This window comes from Cylas formicarius, unplaced genomic scaffold, assembly GCF_029955315.1.
Source record: "Cylas formicarius isolate icCylForm1 unplaced genomic scaffold, icCylForm1.1 PGA_scaffold_9__14_contigs__length_23061073, whole genome shotgun sequence".
Taxonomy (NCBI): domain Eukaryota; kingdom Metazoa; phylum Arthropoda; class Insecta; order Coleoptera; family Brentidae; genus Cylas; species Cylas formicarius.
Genome location: NW_026844365.1, coordinates 9,410,096 through 9,434,221, shown reverse-complemented (window position 1 = coordinate 9,434,221; position 24,126 = coordinate 9,410,096). Strand labels below are relative to the sequence as shown.

Sequence of the window (24,126 nt, the reverse complement as noted above, 5' to 3'; positions counted from 1 at the left end):
GCGTATTTCAAACTCCCCTATAACAGCCTCCCCCTCCAGTCTGATTCGAGCTGTTTGATTCCAATACAGATTTTGGATTATCCGAATATCTTTATCATCAATGGTATCGTTACTTTTGCTATTGTTATCGACGAACAAATGAGAAGATTATATCATAACTAAGTAAATCTGCTTATGTGACCAAGATCTTTATGCTGGTTGTCCACCAAAAGTGTAATTGGAAGAAAAAAATTTTTTTTAAAAGAGATTCCTGTGACAACTAGAAAATCTTTATGGATCACCGTTACGAGTTTAGAATATATGTTAAAGGCTCACCTCTATGAAAAAAAAATGGATGTTGGTGGTGCAATAGGCAAATTCCCAAATGTATTCGTTTCGTTCGTTTAAACATCTGTTATTATGCACCCGAACTGGTCCCTAGAGAGTTTTATGCGTTTGGCTTTAACTTTGTGATGGGTGGATTTTATAGTTTGGCCTGTTTCTATTTGAATTTTGTTTATACTTTTTATTTTTGTTGCAGGATCCTTTCTCGGTGAGTCGCCATGTTTAGGTAAAGTATACCGGAAATATTAATGGTTGCGTTTCAATTTTCATATAAAAAATTTAAATATTTTTGTCGGCTCATTGATTTTTTTTTTCGTATATAAAGCACCTGACAATTTTACTGTAAAAATATGAAATTTTTCATTTTGGGGTTAACCGCCGAGATAAATTCAGCAAATCTCTTCAAATTTTTTAAAAAAATTTTCAATTTTACTTGTATATCCTTATACTAGTAAAAAATTTTTTTAAATGCAAGCAAAATGAGAATGAGAATATCAATGTCAAAGTCTTTAAAACTATTTTTAACTTTAATTTACTTAATCTTTAAGAAATTTTGCAGCAGTCTTTGGGACACTGAGAAAAAACCGCCAGAAAAGGTATATTGATTAAAACGTTCAGTGCTCACTCCTTGTTTCTTCTTCAAATCATTTAAGGAATCACCTTTAAGAATCAGCATTTTGTTATGAAAATCCCTGTATATATCAGACAATATTATCACACATTGAATGAAGTAAAAATTGTTTATTATTTGTACAGGGTGTCAAGGTTTCTCAATTTCTTGAACAAATTCAAAAGGGTCCACTCAAAAAGACAGGTGCCTGCATAACCGATAACTGTTTTTTTTAATTGCAATTAAGAATTTCTCAACAATTTATCAACTAACGATGGATACTTTCGATCGAATTTGAGAGAGATCTGAATTTGCTGTGATGTAAATATCGAATATGTACGTATATGTATTTATTATTTTCAATGAATCTTTCTTCAATTTGATAGCTTGTTCTTGATTTAATTAAAAATTTCCCCTTCTTTTAGCTGCTTTTGTTGATTTTTTAACACTCTGCAAGACTATAAAAAAGCAATTCCTTACTACTCACGGTAATTTTGGTCAAACTAGCCTCGACTGACCTTTTTTAAATTCAAACCTGAAATTGCGATTTTATACACTTCTAAAGAAAATATATTTTGGATTCGGTTTGAAATCTAGTTTAGGAATCAAGAAATAATTGAAGGACCAATATGAAAGAACGATTAAAATATTTTAAAATCTATAGAAATAGTTGTCAAATATTCAACCGTAATTAGATTAGCGTGATAGTCACTCAAGACATGTCCATTTACGAGGTTAGCGCCAAAATTTCCCGGCCTGACATAGATGCAGCACGAATATCACGGTAAAACTTTGTCTTCTTTTAAGTGTATATCTCAGTAGGCTGCGAAAAAAAATTGAAGTCTTGCGTCAAATAGTTTTTTATTGACAGCATCTTAAAGAAGACGTGTCCGAAGAAATGTCGCAAATAAAGCAAATTGCAGAGCAAGAGCAGTTAGAAAGTTTTTGACAAAAGAAGGGTTAGCGCCTAAAATTATTAAAGAAAAGCTGGATGGTGTGTACGGCCAAAGTTCTCCTTCGTATTCTGTAGTGAAAGAATGGGCAAAACGTTTTCGAATGGGGCAGGAGTCCCTTTAAGATGATTCAAGAACTGGTCGACCAGTGGAGGTTATAACGGAAAATATTGCGATCCTGCATGATCATTTAGGTATGCATAAGGTTAGTGCAAGATGGGTTCTTAAAAACCTTTCGGCTATTCAAAAACTACGCCGTGTCGAGTGTGCGCGGTCTTTTTTGGAACTCTGTGGGTCGGAGCCGAAGCCTGTGATAGAAACTATTGTGACGGGATGGCTCTCTATTATGACCCTCTATCGAAAAAAAAAATCAATGGAGTGTCGTCGTAAGGGTGAAGCACATCTAAGAAAATTCAGAGTCTGCCAGTCAATAAAAAAGGTGACCGCCACGATCTTTTGGGATTGTGAAGGAATGTTTTCATAGATTTTAAAGGAACTAATACCACTGTCAATGCTAAATATTACGCAACATTATTACATAAATTGCGAGACTGCATACGTGTAAAACATCGAGGAAAACTGACGTCTTTTGCCGATAATGCACCTGTCCATACTGGTAGTGTTGCACAAGCTGCCATTTTAGAGTGTGGGTTCCAGCAGAAAAATCATCCTCCCTATAGTCCAGATATGGTCCCCAGCGACTATTATTTGTTTCGATATTTGAAAAAGGACTTACTTGGACGGCGGTTTAACGACGAAGTTGAGTTAAAAGAGGCTGTTTTAGCTTATTTTGCAGACAAACCAAAAGAATATTGTTTTAAAGAGATGTAATAAGTGTATTATAGTTAAGGGGGATTATATTTAAAAATATTAAAAAATTGTTACTCTACTTTCTTTCTTTCATATTCAGGCCGGGCAATTTTGGCGCTGCCCTCGTACAATGGTGCCCATGACTTTACCACTAACAGAATATAAATGGAGAATTATCTATAGCATTGTATACTGTACTTAATTGTGATCAATAAAAGTAGTTTTAGTTACTACGTATTTGACCGTATATGCAGCAGGGAAAGAAAAATGTTTTTTATACTTAGTTTAGATTATTAAATGAAGAATTCTTTCCAAAATAATACGACCGCACTAATTCACACACGCCACCTGGAACTCTCGCGTCTAAAAATATTAAAGTTTCGTCAAAAAAAAAAACGTTTAATAAGACCAACAGCAACAGTAAACGCGACCTGGAGCACCTGCCCGTGGGGCAGCGAAAATGAATTTAAAAAAAAAACGGAACAGCGCTTTAATTAATGGGGTGTCTCCGATATTTTCACGAAATGGCTTTTAAATTTGTTGCCTCGCTCGTGGCGTTTTTTCGTTATTAACATCGCCTTTTATCAGGTGTTTTAGGTTTATTTATCGGAGGCAATAATTTGCGGCAAAATGTGTACGTTGCGACGTAAGACTGATTAATTTGTTTTCAGTGCGCGATGTCAGAAATTGCGACCCTCGCTCCCTACGAAGTAAGTAGTGGATCTTTATCAGTTTCCGAAATATGCCGTTCGAATCTCGGGTTTAACGGAGTATAATATGAGGCAAGTTTGAACAATTACCAGAAAAAGCTAACAAAAACTAAATAATGCAAATATTTAAATTAAATTAAATTAAGAAAAATTAAATGTTAAAAAAAGGATTTTAAAAAATGCTGTTTTATATAGCTCTTTCTTACGCTTATGAATCTTATTGTTATATTCGAGCAATAAGATGGTGATCCTTAGGACTTTAAGAAAAAAAGATTTTATCGATGTAGTTAAGAAATGTATTTTTAAAAAACTGCTTTAAAAATTTTGTTGATTGTTTCGTGCATGCATAAAACATTTTATTTTTTGAGTAAAAATTATTATTCTACTTTCGCCAATGGCGTCCGGGTAAGCATAAAAGTTTGTACCCCACCGCTTCTTTGAAAAATAAATTGCCTCTTTAAAATCATAATTTATTTCTTTTTACCGAATTAAAATATTGAGTGTCATGCAAATCATCTTAAGGAATCACACTCTTAAAGATCGGCATTTTATTACGAAAATCCCTGTATAAGAATAATATGGTAAAGTGGAGGTCTCGATTTTGACTTTCTTCAATTGGTTGAACAATTTTAAAATGGTCCACTCAAAAAGGCAGGTACTTGCATACCCGTACTTGATAACTGTTGTTTCTTTTTAATAATAAAATATATTTCTATATTATATTAATAAATATATTAATATTAGACTTTCTATTTAAAAAATGTTTTACCAGTTATAATTTTGCCTTTTTCTATTAAATCCGGCCCTTGCAAAGCAATGCAATGATGTGTTTATAGTCTGTTTTAATTCATGTGAATCTATATTTTTCAAAAATTGTTTGAAAAATTAGGCTTTTCATTTGAAAAAAAATGCATCATCCATGGCTCCACATTTTTTGTATTTCTTGTTTTGTGACGTTTTTGAATTGAAACGGCATCAACCATTTTGATTTTTTTTAAGTGCGAGAAAAGCCAACAATAATCCTCTGTTCGGCCCTTCGTTACCACTCCCTCTAGAAAGGGAAAAAGTTGAATAAAACAAATTGCTCTCCACCTAATACGGGTTGTCCCTGGAATGTCTGCAATTTGAAAATTTTTTGATGTCTATTTCTTTTGCGAATTGTCGCTCACTCATCTTTTTTTTTGTTATTTTCTCGAACCGTCGTAACCATCCCCTTTCTTCAAAGTCAAAGTTTTATAAGTTCAAATGTTCCTCAATGAACCAAAACATAGTCAAATATCATGAGTACGGGTCCGGAATAAATAAATGTCAAACACACGGTCAATACCGGGGAAGTAGTGTATACAGTTTATTTTGCACCCTTAGGGAAAAAAAATAAAATTAACCCTGTGTGGCATATTTAAGTCGCGAGAGCTCGGAGGCCTTCGCCGTCCATCGACAGCTCGATGTTGGAATCCTCGCGTATCGCGAACAGGTGCTTGTCCTTCTCTACGATTCCGCCGTTCTCGTCCTCCACCATCACCTTTTTGCTGACGACGTAGCCTCCCTTCACGTTAATTTTACCGCTCTCGTCGAAATCCAAGCCGCAGGGAAAACGAAAAAGCTGGAATAACACCTTCGCCGCCCCCGAGCACCCTTTCGCGTCGTCCTCCGGATTCAGGGGTGCCGATTCGCCTAGGCGATCGGTTCCGGGACGATTCCTCCGGGTATCCCATCCGTCTGATTTACTTTTGCTTTTACCCACGTTCAGCGACTTGGGCAAGTCTCGGTCGTCGTCGTCGTAGTCAAATTCGGATTCGTCGAAACGTTTGCTCTTCCCTTTTCGATGTAGCCGCCCCTCCGTTCGATCCTTGGGGTCGGTTTTAGCACGCGACTCCGTATTACCGAGGAACCCGTCGAATTCTCTCACGTCTTCATCGACCTTGTCCGTCAGCTTGATGGTGACCCGTTTGCCGGCGTCCCAGCTCGAGTACCTCTTGACCAAGAACTTCCCTTCACCGCAGTGAGTTTCCGTATGTTTCCGCACGACGACGGACGAATTTTTAAATATGGTCACGAATCTAGCCAACCTAACCTCGCCGGTATCGAGGTCCGTGAGGTTGAACTCGGTAGTTTCTTTGTGAGAGTGAGACGCGTCTTCAAATTTTGGAGCCGGAGCGTCGAATACCACCTCGTATTCCTTCCAGGTCTCGCTGGTCATGGGCGGGAATCTGGTCTCCCTCATTATTACGTATTTGTGAAAGCACGCTCTGGTGGGATAACGTTCGGTTTGGAGACTCTTTTCGATCTCGATCGGTTCTTCGATACCGACTTCTTCCAGGAGGTTGCGGGAGAGGACGACAGGTTCGAAAGCGACGACAGGTTCGAAACTGGTCGACGCGAAGGTCAAGATCTAAAATGGTTCCATAAATAAAAACTTTCGTTGCCTTTTATTAGCAATTTCTGAATAAACCTCGTAACCGATTGATTATTCGAGTATAACATTTGAAATCGAAATACAAACGCTACTTATAATAAAATTCTCTCTTTGATTCGCCATTGAAGTGTAATTGTTGCTAATCTAACTGATCTGTCTCTGTTTTGGGTATAATATGGAAAAAAAATGGTTGAGGTAATAAAATTGCACGGTACATACATTTTGAAAAATGTTATTTATTACCCTGAACTCATATTAGTTCTGATATTACATAAATACAACTAAAATCTGTCTACTATAAAAAAGGTACTACAAGTACTACTGGTTTACTTGATCGGTTTTAAAATTGTGTTTTTTTAACCACTGGTGGTAATAAAATAATTTGTAATAAAAATAACTCACCAAACAACAAAAACCAATGGGTAACATTTTGTTTCGCTCTTGCTTGACACACCGATTTTGTTTCTCATCAAAATCTGCATCGTTATTTTATATAGGCAATTTGTTTACGGCTTGCGGCATCGTATTGTCTTGGGGACACGTCCCGACCATTTTTCCTCTTAAAGCTAAATAAAACCAAGATTTTGTTTTTCTTAAAACTCGCCGTATTCGCAACAGTTATTATTTATAAAAGTGCCTTTCCCGGAACGGATCGCATCGCACCGCAAGGCCGTTCGGTTTCATTGATGAACATTTCTCGATACGGGACCCTATAAACAGTAGTTAGCATTTTGAAAATTTTCAACAAAAACTTGTATAATACTTAGCCCTACAAGTGCTTAAGTTTTGTCGATAGACGGAGCGTCACATTTTTAAAATAATTATTGAAAAGTAATTGTAATATTCGAAGGTTCAAAGCTCACTTATTTATTATTAGAAAACTGGAATAATTAAAACAATCTTTATGAACGTATACGGGGTGATTCATATCAAGCGTGTGATTCTTTGGATGATTTTAAGAAATAAATTTTATATCAATAAAATCATATATTATAGATTAGATAGATAGATAAATAGGTAGATTATAGATTATATCTTAAAGATCAAAAACTTATTATGAAACACCTTGTATATACGTACATATATATGTTTGAGGCTAACCAAACTAACAAAACTATAAACTCTAAAAACGGTAGTACATGTTTTAAAAATCGATTGGTATATCCAAATAATCGCCCAGCGACATACGCATTATTAAGTATCTCTAAAAAAGTTTGGCACATCCAAAATTGACAACATTGAAACAACAATTAACACATTTTTTTAAAGATTATAATTATTTTTACTTAATACAAAATTTTGTGTTTACTTTGAAATGTTTTTAAATTTAAAAATTGACTTTATAAAAATAACTATTTAATCCTTGCAATATTTTATATTGTATATATAAAAAGTTGAACTAAATTTAAATAATGCTAAATTATCATTTTTCATAGGTGTGTAGGTTATTATAAAATTAAAAATAATAAATTTGACACTCCCGTAGTACCATTGAATGTCATAGTCTTGCCAGTTTAAATCGATACGCCCTGTATAATCCGAAAATAAACGGGATCATTTATCACCCCCTGTCGACTTGAGCCCCGTCAGACTAGCCAAAAACGTTCATTATTTTCGAAAGAATTAGACAGAGCCCGAACGCGATATCTTAATGGCACCTATATTTTGGCAGATCTGTATCGCTGAGTAAATATTTACGAGACTGAAAAGTTCTGTGATAACGAGGCACCCGGGTTATTTTTTCTCCCTCCCTCCGTAATTGGCTACGCCAGGTTAACTACCTAGATTCTTGGAGGATAATAATTAATATCTGTCGGAAACGTTTTTTTTTTCTTCTATTGTTGCATAAAATGTTGGTTTTTCTTAAAATAATTTTCCGAAATTTGCCGGTATTGTAAACAAAAAAGTACGGTATAGGAAAACTCAATTCGTAGGGGTTGCAGATACAAGGTGTCCCTAAAAAGTACACAAAAGGCTTTTTCTTTTCTGAAGGCAAATAAGACCTAACCCGATTGACTTTCCAAAAGTTCATAATTTCGCAAATAGTAAATATACCAAAAATCAAATGTTGAATCAATCAATCAATTCGACTTCAGTTTTTCATAAATAATTTTTGTTACAATTAAATTTGAAAGCCATATTGTGACGTCTATTATTATTATTACCATTAATATTATTATTATTATTCTTTGGGCTTTCTGTTTTTATTTTTTCTATTTATTAGTTTGGTTTAATGGAAGTTTCGTTAAGGCTTCCTAAATATCTTTTTATTTTGAAATTATCTTTAAGTATGTCATATGTTGATTTTTATTAAGCCAAATTCTTATAGTTAAAATTAGACTTCAATCAGTTAAAATAAACGCAATAGAAAAAAACAAGTTAGGTTTTTTACCTAAATACAATTAGTAGACCTATTTTAGGTAAAATATGTTATTATTATATTCAAATTTAACATTTTTGCGGACTAACCCGTTGATAATTTCTTGTTTCTCGAAGATAAATTTAGAGTCTTTACGTTGGCTTTCAAATACATCTCAATTCGTGTCTTTGTGGTCATGTCATACTAGAAGAAAGAAAGGTGAGGAAACCTTCTTTCAAAACTTCATCTTCGTTTCCATTATGTACGATTATTAAGTCCTCTCCCCTTTCCTGACGGTACCCAAAGTTCACCTACAACATCCAAACTGAACGGAACCGGACGGAATTTTGCATTTTGTTACTGTAAACTTTCCAGAAATAGCCTATAGTTTTTTTTGTCCACTCGGTACTATTAACAGTCCCGTTGGGTTTGTTTTCTCAACCGCAACCGTTAATTTCATTTCATTTTATTTATTTATTTTTTTAATGCCGAGACACCCGTTGGTCTCGCGTTGCGATCGCGTGACAAAAACGGCAAGCTGTGAATTTGTGTCGGCCGATGATACGAGCAGATAAACCCGGGCGCGCTGATATAACTTTAATAACGAAATGGCGAATGATTAATAATGATGGGCGTGCACCGGACGCCCAAAAGGAATACGAGAAACGGTTCCCCCGTTCAAATATAAATAATATACACCCTTTGGTTTTTGGGCCGGATTTTGTTCCATCCGTCTGCTAAAATACCGGAAGGTCGTGCATTAACGGCGAACATACAGGCCGTGCTTAATCCTAATCTTTTTTTTTCCATATAATAATAAACGTTTAAGATTTGTTCAATCAAATAGTATTCTTGAAAAAAACGATACGCCACTGTGTTCTTCTTTTTTACAAATTAACAAATTAACAGTTTGCCTTTCTGTAGTTTTGATATTTATCGACATTTATGATATAGGCTTTTGTGGTAAAATGTTTTGGAACGCCTGGTTGAAATTTCCAGTTTAGGTTGCGGTCGGTCATTCTCAAACCAATTTTGACTGGGCCAAATAATATAATGGCAATTAATTGAAAATTATTGGTTTTTAGGGTTTAGTTACATTTAGCCAAAGGTAGATAAGGTAATTTCAGAATATTTTCTTGCTGGCCCAACAATAATAATTCAGTTGTATTGTAATTGTTTTAATTGCCATTGTATTTTTTATTGGGTGTTATTTAGTCTGATAATTTAGTTTGTTTTGCACACATTGCTTAAAGTTTTTATCAGCCACAATATGGTCGCCAATATATGTCTCTTTCAAACTTTGCATACAATAGGCCAGAATGTCGGCATAGAAAGCCGAAAAAAATTCACTGTTTTCATCGGTCAGCATTGCTATTCCTGTTTGGGTGCTTAGATACGCCAAACTCAAACATGACAATATTTCGCGCTTAGAAACTCCGTAATTGTAATAATTATATAATTAGTATTGGAACGTTTTCATTATATTGACTTTTTTTCTTATTTTTCATATTTCCCGGATCTGCGTGGAATGACACCAACGGACACCAAAACAGGCGGTAAGTTTTCTCGAAAAACGAACGACGAATATCCTACCGCATGCGCCGCTAACGCAATCTCTGACCCATAAATCTGGAGATTTTTCGCCAAAAAATCGTATATACCCGCACGAAAATTCTTTACGAAGAAAGTCGTATATATACGTCACGGAATATTACGCATATTTTAGACGGAACGAAGAAAGAAAAGAACGCGGGGCCGCCGCCGCCGCCGCGGGGACGCGTTTTACCGCGGAGTCATATAATAACGCGGGGGACACGCTGTTTGTTTTAGGACTGCCCGCTGTTCGTCGGGGGGGGCCTCCCGCGGGGCCGCGCCCCCTTCTCCTAAAACGCCACCTCTTATCAGATCGCAGCGTGCGATGACAATTTTTGTTTCGGTGTGTTTTTTTTTTGACCGCGCGCCGAATATAGGGGATGATTTTTTAGGCGACGTTCTATAAAAAAATAAGGGATAGCGAAAGCTGTCTTTTTAATAATCATGCTGAATTCCTACTATTCTATCTGCGGTAGATCCTTACCGACCTTCCAATCTATTATTCCATCTTCGCTTACCCTACCCCTAGAAGAACCCTGAACTCTCGAGGTTGTACCTCTGTCATGGAGAGTTTGGATAGTTTCTCGGGGTCGTTCCCTTCTAGTACTCTTAAACGCCTGCCCTCTAGTAGTGCGCAGCTGATTACGAAATAATGAAATAGATTTTCCTTCTATTCTATTGTCGTCGCCCATCGCCATCATATAAAGGTGCTCCATTAGAACCCTTGACTTCCTCAGTCCCGGTAAACGTCCTCGACGCGGAAAGAACTGCTTCCTAATCCATTGATTAAGCTCGCTCTTCAGCACACATCTGCTTGTCCAATGCAAGTAGCACTTACAGAGGTCAAAGCTGGGACAACCACTCGACTGTCGCTGCAAATATAAATGTGCTTATCCAAGCGAGTACTCTCAGTTGAGGTTCTCGGGAGCACACAATAAGTTTTTTTTCTGTTATCTGAAATATTCCTGGACCAAAATTGCAAATTCCATGCTCCGATGACATTCCTTCCCTTTTTAATTCGTTCTTCAATTTCCTGTTCGTGGTTAGGTATTTCTCACAACATTCGATGGCTATGTTGTTTTCGAGTTCCAGATCTACCTGTTTACAAATTGTCTTTTCCTTTCTCAGTAATTAGCGTTTTTCGTACTCTTTTGTCAGTTTTTGAGTTATATAGTCTGGATCTTCCTTCCTTCCTGGTAACTTTGTAATTTTAAATGGCACAACCTTATTTTTTTGCATTTTTGGATTCAGAGGATTTTTTGGATAGGACAGTTTTTCTTTTTTTTTTTGAATTTTTATTTAAGTTTTGAAAATTGTGTCTAGGAGGCTGTGACCATCATAAATACTATTTATTGGGTCGCCTGATCATGGGAAAAATTGTAAATAAAACTTTTTTCAAATCGAGAGTTTTTCTTGCTCCCCGTATATCAGAAACATATCAATTGTTTCGCCATTTGTAAATTGATTATTGTTGTCCATGATAATCAAAATCGATAACACGATAAAATCGATAATTAGATAAAAATGTACAAACTGTCAGAATTTTCAATCATGCCGACTTGATGATGAATAGAAGCAAAGCCACATAAGTAATATTCAGTTTTAATAAAAATGTATTTGCTTTTCTGGTTTTTTCCTTCCTTTTAACGGATTTTGAAAATTTTGGTGTCAAAATGTTGCAAAAATAGTACCGGTTTTAAAAAAAAATTGTTGCCACTAGGGTGCTATTTGAAAAAACCAGGTTATCCTAAAAAATTAATACTTCATTAATTTAATGCTATTTGCCATTAGAGAAGTAAAGAAAAAGTTTCATTTACAATTTTTCCCATAGTCTGGTCTGATCTGATCTGATCTGATGGTCGCAGCTTCCAAGACACAATTTTCAAAAATTAAATAAAATTGAGAAAAAATATAGTTTGTGACATTTAAAAATCTAAAGTTTTCGCTCAAACCGTAATTGGGTAAAGATGAGAGCTCGCAGGAGCCTACCTTGTTGGTGTCCGACACTTTCACTGTGATCACCAATTTGGAATAAGGAAAAAGTCTTTCAAAATACTACTGGTGAAGCATCGGCGTATAGCTTTTAGGAACTGTTTGGGCGTGCATAAAAGGTTTCGTTCGGCTCCAACGGGGGTTAAAATGACGCGCCATTTAATTTTTCTTATCGAAATCGGATCGGACGTGGGCGATCATGAAAAGGTAAACCCTAGACGGGTGTCTCGGGTGTAAGGTCCTACAGGTGCTATTTTAAATTCTTGGGGGTTATCTTTGTTCAAAGACCGATCGCGGCGGATTAACCATCGAAGCGAAATAAAAACCGTTCTTCTTTCATCGTAATGGACGATGTTTTACCCATCGTATGGGGCGACCGGTCAAAACTTGAGGCATTTCTCATCTAATTGCATGAGTGGAGTGCATTGCTTTTAGTTTAGTTTAGTTAGTCTGTACAGAGTGTCAAACTACTCTCTTTGTCCTTATTTTGATGTTAAATAAAAACTAAACATAGCGAAAAAACTTCAATCGATAGTTATAGGGAAACGTTAACAAACTTATAGGGGGGAACTGGCTCAGCAGCATATAGCAGTTAGGTACAGTGTGTTCCATTTAAAAAAATTAAATTCGTCAAGTTGCTAAGAGTTGGAAAATCCCCTGTATGAAATAATTATGCGCTATTAACGTGAATTTTTAATATTATAAAGCTTGAAAGATATAGAATAGGAAAATACGTTTTTCTTTAAATATTTCCTATTATTATATTTCCATTATAGAAATATATGTATATGTTTTGGTACGATTCTTGCATAGTTGTTGTTCATGTGTCTGTGGTTTGTTTTTAATTTGTATTGGTTTCGTTTTAGGCGAAACATTTTATGGAAAACTTACTAACAATTTTTTTCAAAATAGTGATAAATAAGGGTAATATACTAGGTTGATTGTTTCCAAGTTGTATGATTTTATCTTATTGTCAAAAAGAAAATTACTAAAGCTATTTTTGACTCAACTATCACCGCTACTTAGTAGTAAAGGAAACCGTAAAAGAATAAAATGCAAATGAGGACATCTTTTCCAAGTGGATTCAAACATGTATTATTATTTTCTTTCTCTGTCCTTGCTATTCCGTGAATATCCAAGCTTTCCGTGTTAATTAATTTAAGATTTTTTTCTTTTCCATGCCTCACCCTATTGTCTCTACGGAACAAATTTCGACAGTATGTAAGTATACGAAAAGTTTAGTAATATGTACACGCTTTATGCGGGGGTTGGTTTGCGCATCCTCTTTTTATTGATGTTTCCAATATACTTACTTGATAAAACTTAAGAAAACCGCAAAACATTTTATTTAATACCTCACAACCAAAATTTGCGGTATTTCAAGACGTAGAATAGTAACGGTAGCACATTGTCGTGCTGAACTTTTCTGTTACAAGTTCTAAACATTTTTGACGAAAACTTTGGACAACGTTTCTATGTAATATACATATTCCATTCATAGACTCCGATGAATTTCAGGGTTTATTTTACTTACTTGCAAACAGGCCCTGTAAACCGTCGGCCCTTTCGATCGGCGCCGTAAATCTCTCGAGGAACAACCGAATTAAAAGTTCAGGAAATGAGTGCCGCGACATCGACGATTTATTAAAGACGGACGCGGGAGAAGAACGATAGGGGGGCGGGGGGCCACCATCCAATTAGTCTCCGATCACCTTGCGGATAAGGGCCCAAATAAATAACAAAAAAAAAAACGGATAACTTCCTGCCGAAGCATCGGAGCGACGATAAAGGTGCGATATCGATATATGTATTCGGAAATTAACACCTGAACCTGTCGTCGGTGTGACGAGAGAGGAGAACCAACGCCGAATTTGAATTGGTAATTTTTCGAACCGTCATCATCGACAGCAAATTGCCCAAATTACACTGCGACGGCCCGCGGTATATAATTTTACCCGGAATTAAACGGAAGATTTCGCACGGCAGATATCGAATCGATCATTACGTCACACCCGGTAAATTTACCATACGTAATGGCGGGTAACTAGGTCGATGTTATTTACGACGTCGTCATGGAAATTGACCAGAAAGTTACAAAAGGCTTAAGTTAGATTAAAGGTCACAAAGGGAAAAAAGCAAAAAGATAAACAGAAAACACCTAAGCAGTCACGGGATAAGGTGATGGGTTAGATATTATTACCAACAATTTGAATTTATTTACGCAATTGCACTATTTCATAATATGTAGTGATGGCCCTAACCATAGTGCGAATTTGTTATTTGTGACATTGATTTTCACCATTTTATAGTAAAAAAATCCTTCAAGGAAATTATAACAATGTCTTTCTTGCAAAATTCAGAAAAATGCTCAGTTTATATAAAGTTTATATAAATGTAAGTCCGCAATCGCTATTTTTGAAAATATCTTTTCTTCATTTTCATTGAAAATGTTTTTGATGCTTGCTTGATTGTGTGGAAACAATATTCACAATGTTTAATGCTACTTTTTTATTTTCTAATAATTAAATAAGATTTTTATTGCTTTTTAATTTTTCGCCTGAAACCCCTTCTCAGACGACACAGAGTCGAGCGAACATTTTTACTGAGACATTAATCGCAAAATGAAATTTATTCTTGAAAAATGTAGTGGCGTACCATTTTTTTCTATAAAATTTTTACCGCGACGCCACCTCGACCTCTGTAAAGTGGTTTTAATGAAAATGAGGGATAACCGCTTTTTTTATTTCAACACCCTGTAATCAGGAATCGCACACTTAAGCATCAGCATCTTATTATCGTGGTGTAATGTTATCAATAAATCTAATATTCAAGTTATTAACATGGCCGCTGAAAATAATACACTGATAATGAAATACTAAAAAGCGAATAGAGTACTTAGTGACAGTCGGATTTTTTTGAATGTACCGGGTAAAGAGGTAGAGATTTGTAAATAGCATTGTATTCCAGTAGTCTGCGGAAGTTCCTTTAAAACATTGAAGAGAGATCTAAACACAAATTGACGATTCTGAAAAAGTAGTTTTAACCTAAACCAAGCTTTTTTCTCTACCCTAGTGGGTAATTATCCACGAATCAGGCTTGTACAAAGTCTCACGTTAAGACGTCAACTTCGTTATCCATTGTCGCCAGTCACTTCCGGCGTTTCCGATAATTTAGTCACGGCTTTGGTAGCGAGCGGATTAGAAAGATTTTAAATACTGATGGTTTTGACGTTTTTCAAAAAATAAACTGATAAACTTCTTCAGACGCTCTTTTATTAAACACACGTCAACTGTGCTCCTCACTCGTGACTAAACTGTTGTTTTTCAAACCTATTGTATCATATACTATTTAAATAAATGTGTGACGAGCATATTCAACAGTGTATTTGTGAAGTGATCCTGCTGAGTTCTTTTTTAAATTCAAAAAGATCCACTACATTCTTGGTCTAATTTTTGTGTTAATTCTGTATGTAGTCGATTATATTTTTTAGATCAGTAACGTACAGCTGCCATCGCCGTATTGAATTTAATGGGAGCAATAATAATCCTAATGTTCGTGCTTGGATCAGAATTTGATGACGCAAAGATGAAATATTCGGTGGAGTGACTTTTTACGACGGTTTCCTTCATTTCTTGGGCAAAAAACTCGATATCGTTAGCAACAAACAAGAAAAGTTGGAAACTAGGGCCGTAAGTTTCCTGGTTCAAAGTTTTCAGCATCGGTCTGCTGAAACTTTTCTTCTCCTATACATATATATATATATCGTAACTTCCCGCGCCGGTTAAATATCGTTTTAATCCTTTTGTCTTTTGGGCATAATTTAAACATCAGATAGTGCTCGCGAGGCAGGCGCTCTCGACGGGGTACGTTGTAAAGGAAATAAAAAAAAAGGAAAAGAGGGGAATCCAAAATATGTGGGCATATACGGCGCAGATCGCCGCCGCAGATACCGCTTGTATCAGATAAGGCGAAACACGGGAATGGACGCGACATAAATACATAAATTCGAATCGGACGGTGCCATATATATAATGTTTTGCAAATTGTCACATAGTTTTCGGGGCCGCGGGAAGCCATTTGTCGATTGGAATCGCCACTTTTTTTTTATCGGCGCCGCCCGCTCCCCGCTCCAAAAAAAAACCCGCGGACGTCGATCGAGATAAAGAAAATATATACACGGACCGAAAAATTTGATCAACTGTGATGCCTTTTAAAGGAAATTAAAGAATAAATATATGTGAGTATTTGGAAAGTGACGAATTATATCTAAAGGAGACCCGACGAGTCATTGATGCAATGCCTACAAATCCGCAACTAACCTAAATAATGTTTTATCAATGGTGCTTTCCCAAGTTCATAAGGCAGAATGTGTGTGTACCACGCGATGAAAACCAACCAACGAAATTTGCCCTTTAAACGAACCTGATTTTATGTTATGTTTAGAGCAGAGGTCTATTAACAAAATGTCTTCGAAATCGACCTTTATATTTCCACTATACATTCTATATATAGATTATTTTAGAAATAACTTAATAACTCTATTTGGGGAATTAGAAACTTCAATTTTCCAAGTCGTTTATATGAAAGGTGTTTCAGAAAATTTAGAGATTCCAAAATGTTCGCTTTTAACTAACACACTTCGCAAGCAAAAATTGACCAAAAGTAAAAATAATTAAACCCGAAAATATTTTTTGGATAATGATAATCTTATTTTCTCTATTCTGCTTTCACTTTTCAGATATTACTTGATCCTTGAAACAGTATACACAGTTAAACTGAATACTAAATGACAGGATTAGGATTAAACCCAACCTTGGATTAGTTAACTTCAGATGTTGGTTAGTATGTATGCATCCAAGTAGTTTGCAAACTATCCCCAGGATTTCGTTTAATTTATTATGAAAGTGGCGTTATGTCTACAATAAGTCTTTGAAGTGTGCCAATGGTTAATAATTAGTATATTATGCAACAAGTGCGGTAAACGAGTTTATTTGACACGAGCGGAGCGAGCGAGTTAAAAAGTTTACCGAACGTGTTGCATACTATACTTTTTCTACGACCGTTAGTTTTTACGGAAACATTTTCGTAAAACAACACGGATATATTCACTGACATGATCGTTAAAATAGACAAATGTCAAAATTGAAGGCGTGGGAAATATCTCCGAAAACATCCGATTGCTCCCAAACCCCCCACGAAACTGATGTGGTAAAGTGACGCTTCCCGCACGCTAGATTGGTGTGTAATTAGGTATTTTACAGACGGGAGTACAAAAAGTACTTTAATATTTAAGCTTAAACGCAACGTAAAAAATAATATACACATAATTTACTACTTTAAACCAAAAAACTCGTCTTATTTACCTTAAGTCACACTTAACACAAATTATTACTCCGATTTTAGCAAATTATTACCGTTTTTAGCCATCGAATGCAATAGAAAAGGGTGACTAATCCAAATACAGAATAAACTTTAAAAATCAAGACTATAATAAACAATTTCCAATAAACAATAAAATACAATACAATGCAATAAAACTTACAGGAAACTTGAAAAATCAATATACTAAACCAGCGTTCATAAACCAGCGTTACCATTGATTAATTTATACTTCAAAGTGCTTATACTGTGTTATCTATTAGTAACATTAAATTCATTCAAGAGCACAGTAACACTGAGGTTATTAACTTCAAATTATATGGATAACGCTGACTTTCCACAAAAACAACCAGCTAGACAGTTTGCATAAGACCCAATTAATTTCGAAACTGTTCCCTAGTTAATACCGCCAACCTCTGCATAAAACATTTTTTAGCGAACCCCCTCTTATGGGCGTCACACGTTGTTATTTGTTTTTCGCAGACCGTGTTGCACTGGGGCGCGAAATATGGCAACGTCGAGATCGTCAAAATTTTCGCGGGGAAGTACAAGGTGGACGTGAACGGAAAAACAGTAAGTAACCCTCTTCGATTTCGTTCTTCGGACGATGCTATTGGTTTAAAGGGTCCTTTGACGCAAACTCGAGCCGTAGGACTCTTGGATCAATGCCAGTCCATTAAACGAATAATAATATCACTTTTTTATTTTCATGGTTATCGCTTCGCTGGCTTCGCTTGGACTCAGAACGGGGTAAGTATATTGATTCTGTTTCAGTCCTAAGTATCCAAACGTCAATTTTTTTCTGATGCATTTAATACAAAAATTTCCATTATTAGCTTGTTTTCAATCGATTTCTGAACATTTTTGTTCAGTCTTGAGGGTGACTTTTCTTGTTCGGAACCCAAAGAGAACCGAAACTAACCCAACAAGGAATTGGTCACTCATAACACAGCTTTCATAGCGGCTTCTTGGAGTAGCTCATTCCCTTTGGTTAGATTACACCCTGGAGGTGAAAAAGCATCCGCACAAATTAGCAGGTGTGTGGCTGTTTCCTCCTCTTCTTGATCGAGTCTGTATTCAGTATTTTCTTCGACTTCCGTTAGGTTTAGATGCTTCTTTGCGTGGCATTGTCCTGTCAGTAGACCCACCATTATTCTTACGACATTTTGTTGTAGCGTAGCAGATCTGCTACAGATTTGGCTGATGAATTCCGTGGCCATATTTTGGCAACTTAAAATTCTGTTTAAAGCAAGATTTAAACACTGTAGCGTTCTAAAAAAAATATAATTACAGTTTATTCGTTTTCCCAACTGGGGTTGTTATTTTTAATATCTTCCAATGATAGTAGCCATCGTCAAATCGATCGTCTGTAAATTCAACCAACTACATCTATTACGCCCATCAAAATGGACGCGATAATGGGACGCCGTCAAACACGTCGTTATCTCCCTTTATTATTCGAAATCTTAATCCGGACAGTGACATCGGATCCCGGGAGGAATCCCGTGCCCGGCCTGTATAGTTATCATCAACGCGGCAACGTCGCTTTTTCGGCCCGTCAGTCCCCGAGACGTTGACAAGTAGCCGGCTACCGGTCACGTGCAGGTCCGGATTCATTTTTGTTTTATATACGGACCCCAGTTTCGACATTACGCAACCCTGTCGGGTAATATGTCTACTTCTTTTAATTGCTCGTGCCCATTGTGAGTTAAGCGGAAGTTTTTCATACAAAATCCAAGTCTCGTTAACGTAGAAACGTATCCCGATGATCCCGCTCGGTACGGACCTGCTTGAAGACGAGACCCCAGAGGTATTAATAAGAGGCGTTCGTAGAAAATTATATAAAAATCCCTTCTATTATGAGTGTGGCGTTGTGCTCTGCGGCTTTAAAAAAAGGACCTCGGAAACATTCCATAACGATTTTTATGGCCACCGTTCATGTAAGAATTAGAAAAATCCGGCGAGAATATGGCAACCCCTTTCTCACGGACACTTTTTTAACGGGCCCATAAAAATTGTAAACATATTTGTTTGGTCGGAATCGAGCGGGTTTTTCATTATCACGCGGCCGAATTCGTTGGTTCCCATATAGTAGTTTTGGGTCAAGTTTAGAGTGACGTGGATAAAACGCACCACGCTAAAAATTAAATTTTAAACATTTGAGTTGTTGGATTGGCTACACTGGAAAAGAAATAAATTTACATTGGTTCTCGTGATTTTCTGCCCTATGATGAACATCTTTGGCTTTCAGGGTTATACGCCGCTGCATATATCTGCTCAATTCGGCCACAAGGACCTGTTCAAGCTGCTCATCGAAGTCTATAGTAAGTACGGTAATTAAACATTTAATTTGAAGTTACGTTATGTAAGATGAAAAATCAATTGGAACGAGTTAAGGCAAAATCCAAATTTAATAAAATAAAATAAAAAGCCCATTATTGATCTATATTGCTTTTAATTAGCCTCTTAAAAGCGTAACCATTTATTATCTAGATTAAGTTTTATGTGGTGGAATGACAGTGCCCATAGTTCGCAAAAATCATTCTTGTCTAATCGAACTCAGCAAGTTCAAATAGCAGCGACGTTAAATCCGGAATACCTCAAGATAGCATCAGGGGACCCCTGGTCTATACTATTTATATTTGCTAATTTCATTGGTCACTTGAACATTTTATATATATCATCTTTATATATTTTATCTCTTGATGAGGATAACCATCAACAAATTAGAACAAAGTCGTTTTTGGAAATAACTTTGAGATTAACAGATTTAAATCTGCGAAATGTGTGTGTGACTTATAAGCTTGGAAGAGCCTGTGGTACATTAAAAGTGATTTACTGCTACAGTCAATGCTTTATCAGACGTGTACAAAAACTTCAAGATTCATGCCTAAAGTTAGTTCAAGTGGTCCGAGGTCGTCACCGTTTTTCAAATTTAAGGATGGCTTTTTTTTTATACATATGGCATATTTTCATTATACAAACCACCATTAAAAAGAAGTTTCCTCCTTATCTATTCAACAAGGTTTTATTTAAGGTTATTATTTACATCACTAACGTTTACTGCACAGAAATGAACATACTCTCATAATATTTCGACCATACCTGCTGCGAGTTCAAACGTAGACCTAAACTGGATTTCCTGCAGTCTCAATTATTTCAGAGTTTGCTACTTGCTACTTTCTACACCTTTATTTGCTTCATCTTTATTCTGAATATGCTTGGATATCCAAATTGTAAACTACCAGGTATGTTGAGACTTAAACATGTCTGGGAAATTCCCTAATGGGTGACTTTGATAAAAGTCTGCTATAGTTTTGTTATGCGAATATGTTATAATCTATTATTATTATTTATATTTATTTTTTTAAAACCACCACTTGCGTCGGTGTGTTTCATGTTAAACGGGACTAGGCTTAGTCAACGGTTTATTTCCGGGCAAGAACTCTTCTAACTGTGCTACATTTACAGCTTTTGGACAAGGGCTCTATAATTGTTTTCGAGTCCGACAGTTCAGCTTGCTTCAGGAATTCGGGGGCTGCTTGTCAATTAGGGCATTCGCGGAGATAACTATTGGTATAATTTTGAAAGAGTTTAAAACCCGTATGAGTTTTTTATCTCTAGCGCCAATTCCTGATACTTATCTAACTTCTCGTTTCTCGCTCTTTTAACGTTATCATCGAAGTGGTATCGTGATATCAAAGATATTCGCTTATTTCTCCTCTGTTCAATTCGACTAAGGCGGATCTATTGTAGTAGAGTCTATCCGTTACCATTTCCATGTCCCAATCGATTTTTATATATTATAGTTTCAGAAAAGTATTTATAAAACGCTGTTATTGTATTAATCAGATAATATTTTTTATTATTATTATATTATAAAATAATAATTAGAATTAAATAATTAATGACGTAACTTGTCCCCACTATACCCATTGAAAAGTCTGGCCTATCTAATAAGAAATGTATTATGACGATAACTTCGAGTAGTAATAGATAGAGAAGGCGCATGTCGTGTTTTTGCAGAATGTTATGAAACACTTGTTTACACGACTGTTTTTCAAAGTCTTTACATTAAAGGTGGCTTCCGGGTCCTGCTAATTATAATCCTCGACATTAAATTTTTATAGGACGTACCTCAAGAACTGGTGCTGAATTCTTTCATTACTTACCTTCCAGAAGCCGACCCAAACGTGCGGGACTACAGCGGCCGTACCGCCGAGTACTACCTCATCGTCAAGGAGCAAAAGGAAAACGGCGGCGTGACGCTGCGCAGTGAGTATCGTGAGGCAACGGCCGCGACCGGCGGCGCATCAGGGAAAACCGGGCACGGGAAACCGGCGCGGAAATCCATGAGCTTCCGCAACAAGCCGATCTCCCTGCCCACATCCCGCTACGCCGCTAACACCCTTCCCGCGCCGACGACACCGCTTTTCGCAACTTATCACAACTACCACGTCACCAAGTAGCGCTTTTATACCGACCGTACAGTAGTCAAATATCTAGTCTTTTTACATCGGCATATCAGACGCGGGTTACTAATGTTCTGTAGAGCTTTGATTTTTTTTTTATTGACTTCCTATTGGCCAAGAAGTACTCTGGAGTAAGTCGACAGACAGACCAGCAACGTTGGAGATGTCACCATTAGACACCGCGGAAAAAACAATTTTCATTAATTTTCACATAATTCTGGTCATTCGTCTACAGTGACTTTCTCATTGAAACTGCAGAAACCATTGAGGGCCTCATTGGTTTTTGTCATTTTCATTGGTTTACGCGTATAATGCGTATTATACAAACCATAAGGTGCAACAGAAAAATGAACTATGTTTCCACTGTTGCATAAACTTAAACCATAGTCTAAAAGTTTTAATTTGCTCGGTTTCTGCTAAATTTCTTAGTTTTGTGTTCTCTTCCTACTAAAATAGTAGTTAACACTTACCGCAACAAAATTTTAGAAATGAAAGAAAATTAAAAGATTTGCTCTTTATTCCCATTAATCTATATCTAATTCCAGGAAAGTAATTTAGAGACCTGGTGAAGTGACAGCTGCTGAAGATCTGCATATTATTACCATTCCACAACCTCCTGAAACGCTTTCATTAACCAGTGTTCCTTTACCCGTTAAGACACTGCAGACTCCACCAAACCACAAAATCTATATGTATTTCCTGCCATCGAACAATTTTTCAAACCGCACTCTAGTAGTGATGTGAACAAATGTTTCTTCATTCTTCACTTCACTTCTTCACTATTGGTGGCATCTCAAAATTCAGTTACATCGAACTTTCAGGCAATTTTGCTGGTCCAGTTTGTTAATTATGGGTATTGCTAGTAGACTATCTGCTTGTTTTTAACTCTACTAGTGTAAGAACGTTAAGACTTGCATCAGGTGTAAAACTGTAAGCAAAATAGGATCCACCTAGGAAAACAGGGAGGCCATTGCTTTGTTTTACCTACCATATACCTCACCCGCACGTACTACATCGCTTTTAGTTTGATTTTATTTATATTCATATTTTATTTTGTTAGTCGTTGAGTTTTTAATCGCTAGTTATTATTTCTGTAGTGGTTCAGGGCAGCATTTTATCTTATACAGTATTTTATACATACTTAGCAGTATTATCCACGCATGTAAAAATAAACATCGTGAATAAAGTTTCGATTCACAGTGCCTGGTATTATTTCTTTTGCAGCAGTTAAGGGACGCAAAAAACAATCAGGTAATCCAATATCCCGCTTTAGTTCGTAACACCGTTGCTATATAACATGGCGTTTCCCTAGACAAGGATCTAGGGTTCCTAAGGATAGGTTCCTTCAATGTAAGAGTGAAGAAGACAACGGAAGCGTTCAGCAACTTCCTAGGGGTAGGTAACAATACCTGCAGCATCGTCAACCCCGTCGATCCGTTCGTGGACAAAGTCCACAAGGGATGGGGCTCGGCCGATAACGTCAACAAGGTATGTAGGAAAGGGCAAAGGGCCGTCTGTTCGGTGGTACCGGTTTCCGTGGTTTCGCAGGACGGCGCTGGCCCCAAGGGGTACCTGACGAGGAAAAAGTCGAAACGGGCGCTTGATTCGGGCTTGAGCAGTACCCCCACCACTCCCAAAACGCCCACGAGGAGCTTTTCGTCTTTAGCGCGAAACGATTCAGATTCTGATTCCGCGGGATTCGACTCGAATTGGAAAAATTAACCTCGCGGAGTCTCGATTATTATTATTTGCTCTCTATTGTTTTTAATTGAAGTTGTCCAAGTAATATTTTTAATAAAAGACCTTTTTAGTTGCTTTTAATTGTTTACCTTCACATTGTTGCAATCAATCTAGTTGCGTACTTGGTTGCATAATACTAGAAAACTACTGCGGTGCGATCTATTAGCCGCAAAGCGACGTGATGGGCTGGGCTCCTAAATCTTGGTTTAGGCGCGGCTCTCAACTTAAAGCCTGCAAGATGGTGCAATAGGCACGGAGAAACCTTTGTCGACTTCGGTGTGGCCACTGGCTAATAGAGGGGGCCACCAGTCGTTCGTTACACATTTATCCACAAAATCAACGGCAATTCCTGTATAACAGCGTCAGAAATTCGCTGGTAGGGGGTGCCGTGCGACATTTTCTATAAATTCTATCTATGCGGAGATTTATTTCATTTAGCAGTAAGGCTGTTTTCCTTTTCTAAAGACAATAACATCACGTCCTATCAAAGCAAATGCTTCATATTATTCGAATTTCGTTGGAGGTTTTCTCTTCATAGGGTTTTTTATTATGTTCAATCTCGGTCTTGTGTACAAAATTTGAGAAATTACATTTGTTTCAAACAAACTACGTTCGTTTTGAGTCCTAAATAGTCCTAGGGATATATCCAAGTAATGCAGCGTTATACATCATTAAACTATTAATATTAAATACCTAAATTATAGAAGAACCAAGAAACAAAGTTCATATTTTATATATAGAATATCCGATGGTACCGTCATATTTACA

At 36.6% G+C, this 24,126-nt stretch overlaps 3 protein-coding genes across 3 annotated transcripts in view; 2 read left to right on the top strand and 1 right to left on the bottom strand.

Annotated features, from left to right (window-relative positions):
- Positions 1–570, top strand: part of LOC132707074 (uncharacterized) — a 113,793-nt gene extending 113,223 nt beyond the window's left edge. The window contains exon 6 of the mRNA XM_060678740.1: positions 521–570. Within this exon, the coding sequence (XP_060534723.1) occupies positions 521–550 (30 nt within the window). The 3' untranslated portion in view covers positions 551–570. The remainder of the gene's footprint in view (positions 1–520) is intronic.
- A 4,221-nt stretch (positions 571–4,791) lies between these two features.
- Positions 4,792–7,971, bottom strand: LOC132707073 (uncharacterized). Its single transcript, XM_060678739.1, has 2 exons — positions 6,226–7,971; positions 4,792–5,799 (listed from the first exon to the last, which is right to left on the bottom strand). Exons 1-2 carry the CDS (start codon positions 6,250–6,252, stop codon positions 4,807–4,809), a joined length of 1,020 nt encoding a protein of 339 aa, XP_060534722.1. The 5' UTR covers positions 6,253–7,971; the 3' UTR covers positions 4,792–4,806.
- Positions 7,972–11,914: 3,943 nt separating this feature from the next.
- Positions 11,915–23,462, top strand: LOC132706927 (uncharacterized). The gene is made up of 8 exons (XM_060678524.1): positions 11,915–12,000; positions 12,931–12,988; positions 17,630–17,896; positions 19,398–19,470; positions 21,326–21,421; positions 22,843–22,869; positions 22,931–23,106; positions 23,167–23,462. The coding sequence occupies exons 1-8, from the start codon at positions 11,915–11,917 to the stop codon at positions 23,338–23,340; spliced, it is 957 nt and encodes a 318-aa protein (XP_060534507.1). The 3' UTR covers positions 23,341–23,462.
- The last annotated feature ends 664 nt before the right edge of the window (positions 23,463–24,126 follow it).

Bases quoted from the DNA above. Each gene is read 5' to 3' on its own strand.
- LOC132707073 (XM_060678739.1), bottom strand. From the start codon at position 6,252: ATGTTACCCATTGGTTTTTGTTGTTTG. The intron at 5,800-6,225 runs GTGAGTTATTTT...GAACCATTTTAG, and splicing joins CCATTGGTTTTTGTTGTTTG to ATCTTGACCTTCGCGTCGAC.
- LOC132706927 (XM_060678524.1), top strand. From the start codon at position 11,915: ATGACGCGCCATTTAATTTTTCTTATCGAAATCGGATCGGACGTGGGC. The intron at 17,897-19,397 runs GTAAGTATATTG...TTTGGCTTTCAG, and splicing joins TCGCTTGGACTCAGAACGGG to GGTTATACGCCGCTGCATAT. The intron at 19,471-21,325 runs GTAAGTACGGTA...CTTACCTTCCAG, and splicing joins GCTGCTCATCGAAGTCTATA to AAGCCGACCCAAACGTGCGG.